The sequence below is a fragment of the Ciconia boyciana genome, chromosome 7 (genome assembly GCF_034638445.1).
Source record: "Ciconia boyciana chromosome 7, ASM3463844v1, whole genome shotgun sequence".
Taxonomy (NCBI): domain Eukaryota; kingdom Metazoa; phylum Chordata; class Aves; order Ciconiiformes; family Ciconiidae; genus Ciconia; species Ciconia boyciana.
This window is the reverse complement of record NC_132940.1, coordinates 52,834,121-52,852,577: the sequence shown is the minus strand read 5'-3', so window position 1 is coordinate 52,852,577 and position 18,457 is coordinate 52,834,121. Positions and strand designations below refer to the sequence as shown.

At 49.1% G+C, this 18,457-nt stretch overlaps 1 protein-coding gene across 1 annotated transcript; it reads right to left on the bottom strand.

Annotated features, from left to right (window-relative positions):
- Positions 1-3,749: 3,749 nt before the first annotated feature.
- Positions 3,750-18,146, bottom strand: LSG1 (large 60S subunit nuclear export GTPase 1). Its single transcript, XM_072867958.1, has 14 exons — positions 18,001-18,146; positions 17,795-17,912; positions 17,350-17,470; positions 16,673-16,759; positions 15,718-15,804; positions 12,536-12,596; positions 11,658-11,834; positions 9,953-10,378; positions 9,545-9,646; positions 8,582-8,725; positions 8,146-8,269; positions 7,422-7,501; positions 6,581-6,754; positions 3,750-5,227 (listed from the first exon to the last, which is right to left on the bottom strand). The coding sequence occupies exons 1-14, from the start codon at positions 18,079-18,081 to the stop codon at positions 5,048-5,050; spliced, it is 1,962 nt and encodes a 653-aa protein (XP_072724059.1). The 5' UTR covers positions 18,082-18,146; the 3' UTR covers positions 3,750-5,047.
- Positions 18,147-18,457: the final 311 nt, after the last annotated feature.

Here is an 18,457-nt window from a genome sequence, read left to right as displayed (position 1 = left end):
CCCAGGCACCAGCACCAGAAGAGCTGTGCCGCATCCACCTCTGCATCCCAGCTGAGAGCCCCAAGAGGAGCTGGGAAAGGATATGGCCACGTCCAGTGCAGCCGAGCCCAGGGCGATCAGGAGCCAGGGCAGGGCCCTCGGGATGCACGCAGGCTGCTGGTCGGGGGCGACAATCGCTGCTGCGTAGAGGACGCCAGCTGCGGCCAAGGAGAGGGTGGCCCACAGCCACCTCCACAGGCACGTCTTCCCCCTGCACTGAGCAGCCCAGAGCCTGCTCTGGAGCCACGGACCCCGTCCCCAGACGGGGACACTGCCACAGCCAGCACAGGGACCCCACACCCCACTGGGAAGGGGGCTGCTGTGCTGAACCCTGCAGCTGCCCCAAGGACTGAGCAGCTGGGAGGGGCTGTGCAGGGGGCATGGGCACCCCACATCCCCCCAAGGCTTCTGCAACAGGACACAGGAGTCACCGTCACTGCCTGGGACTGGGTGGCATAAGGGCAGCCATGCCAGGCAGACGCTTACTGCTCCGGAGAGTGTGGGGATCCGGGCTGTGAGGGCAACAAGGGCAGAGAGCAGCCCCAGGACAAAGCCCAGCAGGTCCCTGTTGTCCCGAGGGAGGGAGAAGAAACAGGGGAGGCAGGGGAACACCTCCACCACAGCCTGCCCAGAGAAGGGGGCTGGAGAAAGCCCAGCGTACACCTTCTGGCAGGAGCCCCATCCCCACCGCTCCCACCAGCTGCTCCCAGGGACTTCACCCCCTCCTGCCAGACCAGAAGTGCCACGGTGTGCAGGGGCTGCCTCTCCCAGCCCCTGGGGTGGGTCCTGGGGGACCAAAGAGCAGCCCTGGACCAGCCTTGGGCACCCCAGGGACACAAAGCCCTGGGAAGGTGAGATGTCAGCTTGGGCAACGCCAGGGGTGGTAAAGGGGAAAATGCAACCCAACCAAACCTGTGGGTGCTCAGAGCCTGGCAGCTGCCTGTGCTCGCCCAGGCTCTGCCCGCTGCCCGCTCAGCCCTGGGGGGGCCAAGGAGGTGGCAGCTCACCTCAAACACTGCTCCAAGTAGCCTCTGCTGGGCTCCCTCGAGCGGCTCCTGGGAGGGCCAGGGGCTGGGCGCCAGCAGAGACCGGCCAGCACCCACGGACAGGGGCAGGGCGAGCAGACCATGCCGCAGTCGCCACCTTCTCCTCTGCTAGTGGGGCAGAGCTGCGTGGGACATGGGCTCGCTTTCAGGGCGTCATCCTTAGGGACAGGCTTTTCCCCATCCCGCCCTTGTGGGCTGCACTGGGTCCCCCACTCCTCAGCCGTCCTGGGGGCCACCCAGCCACCCCCTGCTCGCCCAGGGTGCCACACCGCTACCCCAGGCACTGCTGTCCCCAAGGTGCCCGTGCTGGGCTGCCCAGACGGGGGCATGCGGTGCTCCCCAAAGCCCTCAGCTCGGAGCAGGCTGCCGCTGACCCACGCCAATGGCGGGAGGGGCACCTCTGCACGAACCTGCCATCTTCTGGGACTCAGGCGGGCACAGGGGAAAGACTGAGAAGGAAGCAGATGATGTCGACCACAGCCTTGTAGGCACCCATGAGGATCTGGGGAGAGACATGCAGCACAGCAAGGCTGAACCTCCCTGAAATCCAGCAGCTCACAGCCACACAGATGAGGGGCTGCATTTGCCATGCTGTCTTGAGCCAGGCTGCTAAAATCCTCCCTCCCCAGGCCCAGCACCCCCGGCAGCAGAGCAGTACCTCGGGCAGGCAGTGTGGGTCCCATGGCCATGGCGGAGGCTGGGCAGGGTGCAGCAGGGTGGCCCCACCCTGCCACAGGGAGCCTTGCCCACCTGGATGCCAAGCTGGCTGGCGAGCAGTGCTTCCACTGCATTGCAGATGTGGCCCAGGAAGCCAGACAGGAGGCAGAGGACAGACGCCTGCCGCCGGCCCTGCCCTGGGCACCCGCAGGACAGCCTAGGGCAGAGGGAGAAGCTGCTCCAGCTGCACTCGGCACTGCGGGATGTTGGAGCAGAGCAGCCCCACAGCCTCCCACAGCCCAGCCCGGCCCCAGGGAGTTACAGCGAGCGGGCGGCGATCCAGCACAGTGTGGCCAGAGCCCCCAGGACACGCAGCCTGGCTCCCCAGCCAGGCAAGCTGATGGCCAGGCAGCAGAGCCACTGTGCCCCGCAGCCAGCGTCCCCTGCATGGCTGGCTCCGAGCGTCCCTGGGCAGGGAGTGCCACCACGGGCTGCCAGCACCACCCTGCAGGTACAGCACCCAGCAGCTCCTCCGGGGTAGAAAGCACCACGCACTGCTGGGAGCAGACTCCTGGTTGGACTAGGGCTCCCTAAACTGGGCAGAAGAAAGCTGGAGGAGAATAGCAGCTCCAGCTCCTGCCCTGCACGGAGGAGAATTGTAGTTCATGATGCAAGCACAAGATACCATAAAAGGGAAGTTTAGCTTCAAACCATATTCCCAAACCAGCTCTGCACTTATGCTGGGTATCAGTACAGCAGGTAACAACATCAGCCAGGAAAACAAACTGCTTGCGTTATAAAGCAAAGCCCCCTAAAAGGGGAGGCAGACCACTGGGGTTCTGAATGTGCTGCAGGTCCCAAAGAACAGACTGGAGCCAGTTGCAGGCCACACGCTCCCTCTACATGCACAAGGCGCTTTAAGAAAACAACACTCAAAAATGGAAACTTGCCTTCTGCAGAAAGCAACGGGAGCAGCAGAGAGAGGCTCCTTCAGCAGGTGACCAGGGCAAAGCTCCTGACAACAGAGCAGTCTCCACATTGCCTCACGCCTTCCAGCTGCTCCTATGTGCTGTATGGAGCTGTCAACACAGCCGGCTGGCATTCCCCAGCAAGGGTAGGATGCGGTTCAGCGACAGACCAAACCACCACAGGAAAGCATTAATTTAACCACGATCCTCGCCTATTACCTAGTTTGCCAACTGCTTAATAGCAACATAAAATATTAACAAGCCTTTAGGTCTTGCTTATGGTCCTCCTTCTATCAATGCAGGAGTCCTTTAGCACAGCAAGGAGCAGTTTGCATTTAACAAACCTGAGCAAACATTATTTGCTCGGTCATATTTACATTATCCTCCACTCACTCAAACACTGCAAGTGGTTTGGCAGGTCTTGTCGCCAAAGGCTTCTGTAAGCAACAAGCAGAGTTGTCCCAAGCCTCAGGCCCAGGGGATTGCTGTTTTCACTAGATTTGGAAGAGTCTACAGGATACAGCCTGTCCAGCAAGGAGGCTCATGGAGACCCAGCTAGCAAGAAAGGGCTGAGAATGCAAAAGAAGAAAACTCAGGTACGTGCAACAAGAACAAAGAATTCAAAATGCTTTGAAGGAGAGAAACAGAATAGAAAAAAATATTTTAAAACTTCAATAAAGGATACCCCAACTTCAGTTTGACAGGTAGCTTGACAGATAATAGCTTCACACAAGACAGGACAAAAAGAAATGGGCGTTTCTGAGCAATCAGGTCCCTAAAGTATTATAAGGGACAAAAGCAGAAACCATCCCTCCAAGGAGGGTTGGGAAGTCTGATCGGAGACTGATTTGGCTAGAGCACAACCTCTTCAGGAAACAAAGGCAAAAATCACCTTCTCCAGGAGAATCAGATTAAACAGTGGAAAGTAGATTCTCAGGAGAGACTATGGTACACTGACTTAAAATACCATTGACCGTATTCATCCAGTATAATTATGCTTTAGTTTTACAGGTGGCAGGGAAGTATCTTCCCTCTAGTGATGTAATTAAGAACTTGAGAGCAGGGACTCTAGGGGAAGCAGGAGCCAAGGTGGGAGCTCTGCTGTCAGGAGACCCTCTGCATCCACAGTGCAAGCTGGCTGTACAGGACAAGCACACAAAGAGTCACAAAGCCAAAACCAGCTTGGTTGCACACCCCACATCTGCTGTGGCTTTGCTCAGCAGTTGCTTTCATCTCTCCATCCACACTTAAAGCCTGAAAAGTACAAAATTACAAGACAGCAATCCCTTTTTTTAGATTCAGAGACCAGCATCATCTGTTACTCTGCTTCACCACCTAAAAACAAAGCACAACTTGTCTTTGCGAGCCTCTCCAGTCCTATCATTACTCCCTGTTCTGGACTAGGAATAAAGAGCACTGACCAAGTACACAAATATTTTCTCAGCAGGGCAACCAAGGAGTAAATATCACTTAAGTCTGACCCCAAGTAAGTACAGTCTTTTTAGTGTCAAATACTAATGTGCGCATTAAAATCTGCTATGACGACACTTCTGCAACTAGGTCAATGCCTAGGTCAGTGAGACAGCACACGATGCCATATAGGAAGTAAAATCTCAAATACATTTAAGGACAAATTAGCACTAGATTTTTGGCCAGTCACGCGGAGCTAATGTTTTAAAATACCATTGGGAAGTCACACAGAAAAACAACTGATACCAGCTCAGTGCGAAGGACATAAAAGCAGCATTTTCCTTGCATGGTGTGCCATGCTCTGCTCTGCCTTAAACTGGGAGACAGGGAGTGGTTTCAGTACCAGATTCTACAGAATAGGGCAATAAAGATCCTTTTAACTCATTTTTCACCACACTAAAATGTTCTGTCAAATTAAGAAAGAAGCATTAAAAAAGATGAGCAACTGCATCTCAAAATGTAACAAACATCACTCATTGAGATTCAACTGTTTAAAGATTTTTGTCAGTTTTACAGGGCTTGCTTTGATCCCAACAGCTATAAAATACATCCTTTATGGAAGGAAAAAAAAAAAAAAAAAATCATTCCCGCATGGCTCCATCTGCTCTCATTGAAAGGACATTTCAGCAGCAGTCAAACATCTGGGCTGGCTTCCAGATAACACGAACAGCCAGGTCTCTTTTGTCCTCAGAAGGGATGAGCTCCAACTATCAGAGCCCGCTCTTATCCCCTGCCCAGGCCAGTCCATAGCATGGAGCTCCCAGGTGAGCTAGCAATTCCCACTTATCCTTTTTTTTTCCCCCCTCAGTTCAGGCCTGCAGGACAGTGCAGTCCCTGCCCTGGAAAGGCCAGATACTGGTGCCACAGCTAAGCCTCCAGGTGCTTAGTGATCCTGCGAATTTTCTCCTTCTTGTTCCTGTTTCCATGTTTTTTCCAGGGCTTTCCTACCACATTCCCAGGATTGGGCGTAGTCACAGGCATGAGGCCACCGCCGGGCCGGTATCCCATTGCAGCCCGGACCCCTTTCATCAGGGCGCGAACATTCTCCTGGAAGAGGAGACATAATCACCAGTGACCGATGAGAAGATATTTAACCACAAGGAACTGTGGTATGTTACTAAAACCAGACACAGGCAAGCTCAAACCCTACAAGACCTGCTCAGCCCCCAGCTCCAGAGCTGCAGGAAAGGTCACGCCGCACAGCTGAGTCAAAGCCTGCCAGCATGCTCCAGTTCTGTCTGCAGCCATGCCTCACTGCTCCAGGTCCTCAGCGTCTACCACTGCAAGCAGAGCCAGAGCGCTGATGAGACACCAAGCTCTGATAGGCATTAGCTACGGTGCTAGGATTGATTCCCACAGTCTCTGCTTTGCACACAACAAATTGCCTTTGCAAATAAATCTGGCGTCTGTGAAAGCCAGAGACTAAAATAACTTGCTCAAGTCTGGAGCGTGGGTAGAACTGCTGGCGCTCACAGCTTGTGCCAGCACTTTGGGCAGCCAGAGGAAGAGTCTGGTAATCCCAAAAATTCTTTTCAGGTCATAGCTTTCTGAAACAGCGCACCGATTTTTGAAAAGGGCCCGAGTTCTTGTTTTCAAAATGCATGACTATCTTCAGCTGTGCTGAAACCAATACTGTTCATATCCAGCTAACCAAGCGGAACAGATCATGCTATCTATGACCTGTCCTCTTCACTGCTAAACACCCTGTTCTGGTCTTTGTCACGTATCCAGACTTAATCAGTTATGGATCTGACATTGAGTCATTAATAATTTTTTTCAGTAGTGTAGGGGCAAAACAGATCCCTGTGGGACCTAACAAGAAGCATACAAGTTCAGAGAAATTCCCATTTTCCGCTTCATTGACATCTCTCATTTAGATTTTAAATTTGTTTCTGTGTTCTTTTCATCCGATTTCAGGTTCTGAGTCAAAACAACCATGTAGTACTAAATCAATTGTCTTAAAGAAGCTCATCACGTCCCCTAAATATGTCATCTCAAGTAAGGAAAGTTAGTTTGAAGGACCTGTTAGTCCAAACCCATGTTCGTGGTTGGTTGCTGTGTCACACCACCATCCTTCCTTGTCTTTCTTCCCAGTCACCTTCCTGTTTGCTCAAGATTGATGTTAGGCCCATAATGATGAGGGTCACACTGCTGACCTTTTAAAAATCAACTATGCACACCTCCTTAGCTACCTTTCAGTCACTTAGGACATTCCCAGTGATTTAGGAGATAATAAAAAGAACAGAGATCTCTTGGGTAGAAATTACGTGCAGATGCCAATGGCATCTAACACCATTAACAACGCAGCACCCCTCCATCCTCAAAGGTAATTTTTCCAGTAACTATGACACAGCAGTGCTGCTGTAAAAACTCCTAGAATAAATCTCCTCCAGAATTTACCTGGTGGAAAAATGTTTTGTCCACCACATTTTCAATTTGTTTTGCTTTGGTATTCTTCTCAGGCTTCACCTGTCCACTGGCCTGCACCATTCTGCTCTCTGGGCATCCTTGATGCTGGTGCTGAAAATCATTTGGGTCAATGCCAGGAGGTGGATGGCAATATAACAGCTTCCCCTGTGAAAGCAATGGGATACAGTTATTACAAAAAACAAACTCAGAGAGACCCAGAGAGGAAAGAAAACAAGTCCAAACCTAAGAAGGGCCCTGGAAGTCCAGGGGCTCACACTGGCAGACTAGCTATCAGTATACTTTATCTCTCCTCCCAGGCAACAACTGGCTTGACTTCTAAGTTAAAGCACCATTCTACCTCTACTTCAAAGCACCATTTCCAGCTGCAACATCCAGCTGCAAGCAATACAGTGCAAAGCTCTCAGGACTAGTGGAGGATCCTATTAAGAAATACTCAACAATAAGTTGCTGAGAGGGGCTGTAGAAGCATGCAGTATTACAACACTCATAACTGCAGTCCTTAGCGCCAAATACTGATCCAACTATACAAAATGGGTTTGTTTCCTGAATATCTGCTGCCTATTTTACAGATGCGATAATTTATTTAGCTAGCACCTTAGTTTTAAGCAATCATCTTTTTAAGAGTAAGCAGCAGGAGAAATTTCATTTGTTCCTTTAAAACACAAACATAGCCCCATTTAAAGAGTATTTTAATATATGCTGATTTTATCCAGAGAAATAGAATTCAATTTATTGTGCTCCTTCCTGCTCCAGCGAAACCTTCAATTTACCTCCTAGCAGGAAAGAAAACCCAGATGTAGGAAGCACTTACACTGACATAGTCTTTTAACACATATCGAGCTGATCGTGGCTGGTCTGGCTGTCCATGAGCTGCCATAAAGCCTCTCATATCTGGAAGACAAATCCAAAGTAAATTCTGTGTCAGTACAGCAAGAGAATTAACACATTCTTCTCTGCTGCCCAACTGCACGTTTGTATCCTTTCTAAAAAAAAAAAAAAATCCCTAGAAAGAAGCTTCTGCTGGGGAAAGCAGGGGAAAAAAGGGAACATTGCTGACTGTAGAGGTACTGCATAAGCATCCTAACCTGAAAGGAATGATGAGAATTGACATCTCCCTACCACCAGAAAACCTGCTGGTTTTTCATTTTTGTTTTAAGGCCAGAGAGGATTAACTGCATCAGAGAATCAGACAAGGGAGATAAACCTTCACTGCATTCTTCAGTCTAATTCAAGGCAGAGTTGATGGGAGGTATCTAAAAGGATAAGAGCACCACGCTACACAGACCAGCAGGGCATTTCACCAACATCCTCAACACAATCACTGTGTCTGTTGGATTAAATTGGCAAAGCACCACTGCAACAAACACATGAGATTAGCTGTTAACAAAGGTCCTTCCTGAGAGGAGAGCAAGTCCTAATGGGGAAGTTCAATGCATGACAAACCTGAGCTGGGCCTAATTTTAAGAAGTTCTCCTAAGGCCATGTTCAAGACCATGCACACAGCATAGGCAATAGGTTTTAAAGAGATCACTCACATCCGTATGCTGTCAGCAGCTCTTCAGCTGTTGGCTTTCGATCTGGATCCTCATCTTCCCTTGGCCTTATGATATTTATTCCATAGGTTGCTTCCAAAATGTTTCGTGGGATATGCTGGCAAACGTAAGCTAGTGAAGGAAACCACCTGGTGACTTTCAGCTACACAAGTAATCTTGCCCTAGTCACTCCAAGAGCACACATTAAGAATGACTTTTGGATTTTGTCGCAAACCAGAAAAACAATGCAAGTCTGACAACAAGAAAAACTTGAAATGAGATGGGGAAGGACCAACACAGCAAGGCTGTTTTATCCAGTGTGTCCCCACCACCCTCAACTCATGAGCACATGTGCCCCTAGCAGGGCTGGAACATGCCACTTTGCATACTCCAGATCCAACGCTTGCAGACACTCTCACAAACCGCATGCAAAGGATATTAGAGAAATGGGTGGGACATGGTCCCTCATCTGGTCTATAGGCAGAATTCCAGAACAAATCATTTCTGCCTTGGTAGAGATGAAAGATGGCATCACCAGACCAGGGCAATCACACAGGCACAGGCCAGGCTCCACATACAGGGTCTACACAATAAATAACCGATGAGTTCCCCAAGGCAAGTCAGTGTCCATGGAGGAAAAAGGAACAAAAAAAAAAATCAAATGTACAGATGGAACAAGGATGCAAATGAGAATAAGCAGAAATTCTGCTAACACAGACATGTGCCCTGCTGGCCCCAGCCAATGAACTAAGGAAACCGGATGTGGAAGACAGCAGCACTTCCAAGGTTCATAAATAAGGTGTCCAGACGGGGGCAGCAAGATCTTCAGCTCTCCAGTCTGATGGGAGAGGAGAAAGCATTCCAGAAACCTTTAACTGTTGGGCCTTTTGAAACAGGTAGGAGATTGCACAAGTGCAAATCCCACGATGCTCATTATAGCACTGGAGTTGCTACCTCAAAATTAAGAGCTTTATCAATATGAAAACAGCAGCATAATTAGACTTGTTCACAGGGACAACTATGGACAAGAAGGATGGTCTGAAAGCTTGACCTTAAGCTATTCAGAGGAACACTCACTTTTCAGAGGTTCTCTTCTCATGACTAGTGTTGAAAAAAGGAGGACCAAGCTACTTAAATAAAATCCGGAGATGGAAAATATCTCCCATTGCACAGCAGCTCTCACTAGTGGCTCTACAACTGTAGCAAGAGTTTGGAAGCATGAACTAGAGTTCCAAAATTATATACATCAAGCCCACCCCTCTCCAGCCTAAACTCTGCTGGGCAGAGTTCAGGTTGGCAGAATTCTCAGTGAGTCCACTTGGTTACGACTAGTTCATAATGAAGCTCTCTTCCACTGGGGGGCAGGAAAAATAAAGAGATCAGTGCTCTTTGTTAGCAATACCTGAAAGTGTTTCGTACGGCCTGGTGTAGCAGACACTGACACCTTCTTATTTCCAAGGATTGTGTTGATGGTCGAACTTTTGCCAACATTAGGGTAACCAACCTAGATGACAAAGAAGTGGAATGGTAACAGTGATATCAGGCAGGGCGATGCCAGAAGACTGGCAGAGCTCTGACACAAAAGTACTTTAATAAAACATACTAAAAAAAATTAAGGCAAGCAGTGGGGAACACTGAGCTCCAGGAACTTCAGAATTAATCTTTGCATAAAACCCTCAGTGATTTGTGCTTGCTAGTTTTTTTTACCCTTATAGGAAGCCAGGCTACAGGATGAATTTTTCCCAAGGAAGGCATATGGAATTAAAATTTAGATTAAGCAAGTTCCATTTAAGCACGAAGTCCAACTCACCAGCCCAACATTTACTTCCCCATCCTTCACCCTTGGTCTGTTGTGCATGGTTTTGAATATCTCCAGCAGCTCATTTCTCTGTACCAGATGGCTGAAGTTCCTGATGTTCCTGTTCTGCTCCTGCACTACATGCTGCACCGCAGCACCATCAGTCCTGCTTTCCATCCTCTCTGGGGCAACGGCATTTACTTTGTCCCCACCTTCATCTTCAGAACAGGTTTGCCAGGCCTCCTCTTCATCATCTTCACAGTCTTCATATTCATCACTAGTGTCATCATCACTAACCAGAACTTGGTTTACAGTTTGCAAAGCATTGCCTGTGGATGTGCTTTCTGCACTGTCTTGTGCTGTGTTGTTGTCTTCTTGACTGGAGCTTTCATCCTCAGAATCACTCGGGTCCTCTGCTACATCTTCAGTGTCTAGTTCCTGTGTGAACAGTATTTCATACGTGAAATGTAAAGACAACACTAAGTCTTGCTGTTGACTGCAGTTGCTGCAGCACAGTCAACTGTGTTTTCATCAGCCAGATCCCAAGGACTGACAATTCACTGCTTACATCACACAGGTTTTTTAGGGGTCTTAAGTAGGATGTAGAAACAACTAGCTTGTTTTAGGAGAATGACAAAAGTATTCCAAGAGGGATTGTTAGCTTCACTGCGAAGTTATTAGAGGTTTCTCTCCAGAAGCACAACTCTGAATGCGTGCACACCCACATTATCCTTACACACAACACCAGCAGAACACAGCTTTTTTTTTTTTTTTTAAATTATCAAGTGTTCCTAGTAATAGGAATGAATAAATTTTTCAAAATGTTCAGAACACAAAGCCATTTTGTTTCAGTTCTAAATATTTCATTAAAATAATTTCAAGCTGTCTTGTTTTCAGTCCAACTCTTTACATTTGTTACCTGCAAACAGTTCACATTTAAAAAGAAAGACCTTTTCATAACAATAGTATTTTGACATTTCTTTCCAAAAAAGAAAACAACTAACACTTTCACTCTCGCTTTTAAATCAATCTGTAAAAACATTTTATCCAAGGACTGTAAACCAGCTGAACAGACTAGGTATTTTTGGAAGGAGATACGGGATATTCCATAGCTGAATAGCAATGGCTGTAACAGATGAACCCAGTAAAACCTGGAAGTGGCATCTATTGATAACATGTAACTTGGGGCAGCAGCACAGTTTGTTCCACTGGGCAAAGAAAGGCTCTCAGGTACTTTAGATTCTCTAAGAAACACCTCCCCTCCCTGGGAGAGAAAAATCCTCTGTACAGATAACCATGTCCCTCACAGCATCCCTCTTGGAAAGGATTACAATTCTGTCAATGAGTTAAGCGTTTGCAAACAGATCTACAAGGGCTGTTTCTGTAGCTATTCATCAGTAGCCTTAAGGGACAAATTTACATTCTAGTTCAGTATTATTTCTCATGTCATTAACCTTGAAAGAGAAATTGCAAGTACTACAAACAGGGACTGAACAGCATACCACTTTGATCACCATTTTACTCTCCTCACTTTTGTCTCTGAATCAATCATTAAAATGCTGTTTTACAGCCGCATAGGTCCTTAGAATAATCCTTCCTTGAGACAAGGACTGTGCCTTTCCTAGAAAGGTGCTCAGGTATGTCACAATCATAACTACAAAGCAAGTTATCAGAGGCAGTCAGCACATATCCAGTTGGAACTGGTCATCTACAGTACCTTTGCTTCTCCAGATAGCCGTTTGCACTCTGCCAAAGCTGACCAGAACACCACCTTAATGCCCTCTTTCTCAAAGAACTGTGCCCAAGCAGCCCGCTGCTCCTCACTCAGCAAATCTGCTTTGTTTATCAGGATCATGTTCTCCTTGTCATTGCTGACTTCCTTAACGTAACTTTCCTGTAGAAAACAAGAGAAGGATCAGTTCATACTCTGGTTTGGACACCTCCTCCCTGCAAGGTGATACAAGACCAGCAAGACAAGTTACCCCATCCAGCTCCACATGACTGTAGCTAAGCTTACTGTCCCCTGGGCTAGATGGAACTGGTGTTTAGCAGTCAGCTACAAGAACAAATTGGAGCATGCAACTACGGCGATGCAGGTTGTTTCTGGCCAGGTGTGCAAACGCCTTGTCTGCTTAGAGCTACGACAAGGTATTAATCAGCACCTCACAGCAGGAACTCCTAAGATCAACTATTCAAGCAATTTCCTATCTCCTTGATGCACAGTGTTCTATAGTCTATCAAAGTTGTCACTTCAATAATTCTTGATCCTTCGCTTTCAGCGCAGTAATCCTCACCCATTTTTATTCCACTATGATTTTAAACAGAACAATTCCTTTAAGTGCAGACACTTCTAGTGGGTAATGAGGAGCAATACAATATCTGCAGCACTGCCTCTAAATCCACAACACTGTGTGAAATATCAAAAAACATTGAAGAAAAATAATTTCATGTCAGAATACTTGCATAAATAAATAAGACATCCAGTTAGGCACAACAGCAGAACAGCTTCAAGGTGGCTGAATGTGTTAAAAAAATAAATCATATAAACTCTCAGAAATAAAATGAAGACAACATTCAAGAAAGTGGTTTACTTACCAGATCTTGGCATCTAAACAGAAGGGGGTTTCTAGCATCTACTATCTGGACTACAATATCACTGCAAAAATAAAAGAAAGCCCCATTAAGTACTTTCTTACCTTGCTTCAAAGAAAGCAGCAAGGCACAGCACATTACTTGCTTTTAGGTTTTGCTTGGAATTTTAATGGTTTTAATTCTATTATCCTACTAAGGACCTTTATGGAATTAAAAAATCATCTCAGCATCCCACACGCCCCAACAGAGACACGCTTATGCTACAAGCCAGTACTACTGTACAGTATTTCTGCCTCACTTGGCTAATTCTCCTGTACAGACAGCAAGGGGAAAGGAAGCACATGAGTTTTGCCAATCCGTCTACCCTTCAAAAATGCTCAGCAGGCAAGAACGAGAGTAGTGGTATTCTATCCTTTAGAACGTTACTAAAAACTGTGATAACACAACTTTATTTCTGTCTAGTCTCATCCCCAAACCGCAGTGGGGTGGCTACAGAGAGGAAGAAGAGGTGGTTTTCCTACACAGCGAGATATTCTGCAACACTGTTGTCCCCTTTGCATGGAGCAAGATGTACAAAGTCTCCCACAAATGACCTGCAGATTCTAAGCATTTGCTATCAGGCATTTTCAGAATTTCCTTTGTGCTCTTCTTGTCACAAAAAGCATAGAAGAGTGAAAGAACAGTCCTAGACTTCAGTAAAACATGCTGCTCCCCCATGCAAGCAAGGCCTTGCAAGCATGCTTTTAGGAAACATCTTCCAAATCCAGACACCAGGTTGCCACCACATATATGAGCAAGATTCATCAGTTCTACACACAAATTAAATGCACTGGCTTCAGATACCAGAGGCATCCATGCTTTTTTCAAAAGGAGGGGGAAAATTTAACTACAGCCTCTTCCACTAGAACTTCCCCAGGCTGGTCACAAGCGGTGTTCCCCAGGGCTCTGTGCTGGGGCCAGTTGTGTTTAATATCTTTATCAATGATCTGGACGAAGGCATCGAGTGCACCCTCAGTAAGTTTGCAGATGACACCAAGTTGTGTGGGAGTGTTGATCTGCTTGAGGGTAGGAAGGCTCTGCAGAGGGACCTGGACAGGCTGGATCGATGGGCCAAAGCCAATTGTATGAGGTTCAAAAAGGCCAAGTGCAAGGTCCTGCACTTGGGCCACAACAACCCCATGCAACGCTACAGGCTTGGGGAAGAGTGGCTGGAAAGCTGCCTGGTGGAAAAGGACCTGGGGGTGCTGGTTGACAGCCGACTGAATATGAGCCAGCAGCGTGCCCAGGTGACCAAGAAAGCCAATGGCATCCTGGCTTGTATAAAAAATAGAGTGGCCAGCAGGACTAGGGAAGTGATCGTGCCCCTGTACTCGGCACTGGTGAGGCCGCACCTCGAATACTGTGTTCAGTTTTGGGCCCCCCACTACAAGAGAGACATCGAGGGGCTGGAGCGCGTCCAGAGAAGGGCAATGAAGCTGGTGAAGGGTCTAGAGCACAAGTCTTATGAGGAGCTGCTGAGGGAACTGGGGTTGTTTAGCCTGGAGAAAAGGAGGCTCAGGGGAGACCTTATCGCTCTCTACAACTACCTGAAAGGAGGTTGTAGAGAGGTGGGGGTCGGTCTCTTCTCCCACATAAAAAGTGATAGGACAAGAGGAAATGGCCTCAAGTTGCGCCAGGGGAGGTTTAGACTGGATATTGGGAAATTTTACTTCACTGAAAGGGTTATCAAGCATTGGAACAGGCTGCCCAGGGAAGTGGTTGAGTCGCCATCCCTGGAGGTATTTAAAAGACGTTTGGATGAGGTGCTTAGGGACATGGTATAGTGGTGGTCTTGGTAGTGTTAGGTTTATGGTTGGACTCGATGATCTTAAAGGTCTTTTCCAACCTATATGATTCTGTGATTCTGTAATTTAAAATACTGGTTGCCACGTGCTGATTCTATTTGTTTGACAGGGATTTCTGTTAACTCAGGAGAGCTTCAGAACACCATGGCTTGAATAGAAGAATTTCAAGCCTCACTAGGCAGTTGGTTACATATAACAAAACAAACAAACAAACAAAAAAATCAATAAACCCCTCAAGGGAGTCATTTAATAAGCCACATGGGTACAAAGAGGTACTGAACAGTTACAGAAATTCAAGGATCAATACAAGAGAAAGCTGACACCATGGTACTGGGATGGGATACAGAGAAGTTACTGAATCACACAGCTGGGAGCTAGTTTGAAGCAAACACAAGAAAAGACTGACAACAGATCAAATCATGTGGCAAGGTATGGGACTGGATGACTTTTCCATTAAATTCTGAGACTGCATCCTCACTCTACGTGAAATAAAAGGCTCCAACAAGAGCAGAAAGTCATTAATAACACATTCCAACCACCTCAAAACACACAATATAATCACACTGCACATCATGATACCCTATAGCGGATACTCCCGACCCAGCTCTCTCCCGGCCAAAGGCCCAGCAGCACCCAGTACAAAGCCACTTCTGTGAAAGGACCAGCTCACCATGACCTCACTGGTGAAGTATTTTTCAATTTTAGGAAAATCAGACGAGATGATCTCAAACTTAATTGCTAGTGAAATTAAATGCCCCAGTTAGATTAACATAGCAGATAGCACTCCTATTGTATTACAGCTCGGCAGAGCAAACAAAGCTATTTCTGTGATATGACAGGCTGTTGTCTTTTGTGCACTGCTGTAATTTTTCTGCATGGGAAGAGGCCAAGGACCAAGAGGCTCTTTCTTTCCCAATGTTATTTAGTTGATCTCCCATGCCTCCTGCCCCTGAACATCAGGCTGCAGCTGTGTGGTTGAGAAAGAGAGGAAAGTGCTAATCTTGGCAAAAGACCTCAAAGACACATTCTCAAAAGAGGCCTCCCACACAGAGTTACTGGAAGAGGCCAAGAGCAGCTGCATCTGAAGAACCATCAGAGAATCACAGCAAACAACCTGCAGAATCGCAGTGCTGAGAGCTAGCGTACACCTCTAAGCAGCTGCCCTTCTTCATGTCACATTTTGATCACTTCAAAACAAAATCACTTCAGTGCTGACAATAAAATATAACCAACTGTAATTGTTTTTCCTGCGCTCAGACACTTGAAGCTTGGCTCAAAAGCTTCAACTCAGGAAAACACATTAAACATTACTTTAAAAAAGGAGAAAGCGATACACTTTACCTTCTTTCAATGACTCTCCAAAGCTGACGCCAAAATTCCAAGTTTCGTTCAAATGGGGTTAGAATTAACTTTTTTTCTTCCTCAAGGCTACGGCAAAACAGAAAAAAAGACATAATATTTTGCCCATGTCAGGCAATAAGCACACCACCAGTTCTTCCTTAGATCTTAAACTTAGGCTTTAGTTTCGGAGAGAGCTACCAAATCAGACTCACATAGTAGGTACTATTTCCGCTAGTTTTGCAAATAGATCACGCGCCCAGGTAAACTGGTGTCAGTGACACTGGTTCAGCAGTGATACGATGGCTCCTGACACAATACCAATGGAGAAGTGGTAAATGATGGAAAGAGAAAAAACTCATCAAAAGTCTGCCTGAAATTTCACAGCCACAATAACAAACCAGAGAAGTTATCCCAAATGCCAGCAGTTATTACTCAATCGAGTAGCACCTAGGAAAAATAACAAATTTGGGGATGGTAGCGGAAACGGCTCTATACAACCCTTGACTTGCTGTGACCACCACCTCAACGACTTTACTCAGGGCAAGCGTGGGTTTGCAGGGTGTGAGCAGATACCACCTAACTCTCCAGGACAGCAGATGCAGCGCCAGACCAGCGCAAGCTGCTATACGCAGGCTGGCAGCACTGCACTCTATTTAGAGCAGCACTGTTGCTCTTAGAAGACACATTCACCACTCCTCCACTTTACAGGCAAAAGCAGAACATCACACTCCATCCTGAGGAATTTTAACTGTAAGCCGTACAAGAACACGCGCACACAAGAGCTTTGCAGAGCTCACCACAAAGACGTGTCTAGACTGCGGCTGGGATGTCCACCCTTCCAGAACAAGTGCAGCGAGCTTAATTTTATTGGTCCAGCAAGGATAAATACAACCCACCGCTTCCTGTGTCTCCAGATGCCACCAACTACTTACCCAGACACAAGCGGCATACTCACTGGGCAAGCTGTCGCCTCCATTCGAGAAAGCTCTCCCTCTCAGCTTGCTTCAAGTCCTCCGCACTGGTTGTCCTATCCCAACGTGGCCTGTAACAAGCACATTTTGGAGTGAGTGGTCAGAAGTAGCAGTTAAACCAGTTCCATTACTGCAACAAACATTCATAAAGAACACAGGCACCACACATTCAGCCGCACTGAAATGGTTATAGCTCAGACGTGCGTGCGCCTGTTTCCAGCAGCTTTAAGTACACCTTTTTTCCTTGTTCCTTCTAAACTCCGCTAGCTGAGAGGACACTATCCTACGCACACTAGACATCACAAAGCTGTTTTTTCAAGCTAAGATTTGTAGGACATTTAAGATGGAGGATTCATCTTTCTGTCCACCACACACGGAGCTCTGGAAAGGCTAATTAGGTGGCGTGGATACACCAGCTCCAGCAATGCCAGGCTTTGAGCAGGAAACCCACACAATCAGGACAGATGAGCTGGGGCTAGCAGCACCCATGTGGCAGGCAGGCACCTGTGCTGTGGGCTGCAGCAGGCTCATGCAGCCTAGGTAGTGTCATCCCCAAAACCAGGGTATTGACAAAGCAGAGGGCTGTCCCCAGGCTTGCAGCCACCAAGGGGCTGAGCCCACTCAGCAGAGGGGGATCCAGGCCCGGCCCTGCAGGACTCACCTCCGTGGGATGTGCAGGAACTGCTGGTTCTCCTCGTGCAGCTGCCGGACACGCTGGGCCTCCTGGGCCGTAAGCAGGCCAGTACGGCTCTGGGCAGACACGATCTGGACATTCAGACGCTCTGCAGGAAGAGAGAAACAATCATCCAAAGCCAGCTGTCCCCGTTCCTGCCTGTCACCAGCCCTGCTGGCCCCTGCCGCCCCACCCCAGCCCTGCTCACCCCCAGCCCTGGCTCAGTACCCCATCCCCTGCCCCTGTTCCCCCGCCCAGCCAACCCCATTGCCCGCCCCAGACCTACTCCCACTCCCCCATCCCAGAACCGGTCCTGGCCCCCCGCCCGGGTCCCCAGCCCCTGGATCTCTCCCCGGCGCCAGGTCCCCCCGGCCCGGCACTGGGCCCCGCCCGGGCCCCAGCCGCAAGCCCAGGACCCGGCCCGGCCCCTCACCGGCCACGAAGCGAGTGCCGGCCAGCTCGGCCGTGGCCAGGAACTCCTCCAGCGGGCTCTGCTCCGGCGCCGACCGCAGCTCCGGGCCGCGCTCGCCGCCCACCTCGCTGGCGTGCAGCTGCCGGGACAAGACGCCGCCGTCAGCCCGGGTCGTCCCCGCCTCCCGCCGAGCCCCCGCCGCCCCAGCCCCAGCCCCGCCGCCCTACCCACGAGGAGGTGCCGCGGCGCTCCAGGCCGCGCTGCCGCTGCAGGCAGCGGCCCAGCCCCGCGCCCCGCTTCTTGCCCATGCCGCCGCCGGAGCCGGAAGGGGCGGGGCGTCCGCCCCGCTTCCGCGGCCCCGCCCGGGTTCCTCCGCCGCGCCCCGCGGCCGCGGAGCAGCGTTCCGGGGAGGCGGGTTCCGGGGCGGCCCCGCGCTCCCCGCGCCCGCCGCCGGGCGGCGCCACGGCACCGGTACCGCCGCCCCGTCCGCCACCGGCCCGCCCGCCACCGGCCCGCCTCTCCACCGGCCCGCTCTCCACCGCTCCGTGTGCTCACGGACCGCCCATCCGGCACCCGTCCGCACGCTGCCCTGCCCGTCCGTCTGTCCACCGCACCCATGCACGTCCCTCCGTCCATCCCCACGCTGCCCTACCTGCCCATCTGCCCATCCCCACGCTGCTCTGC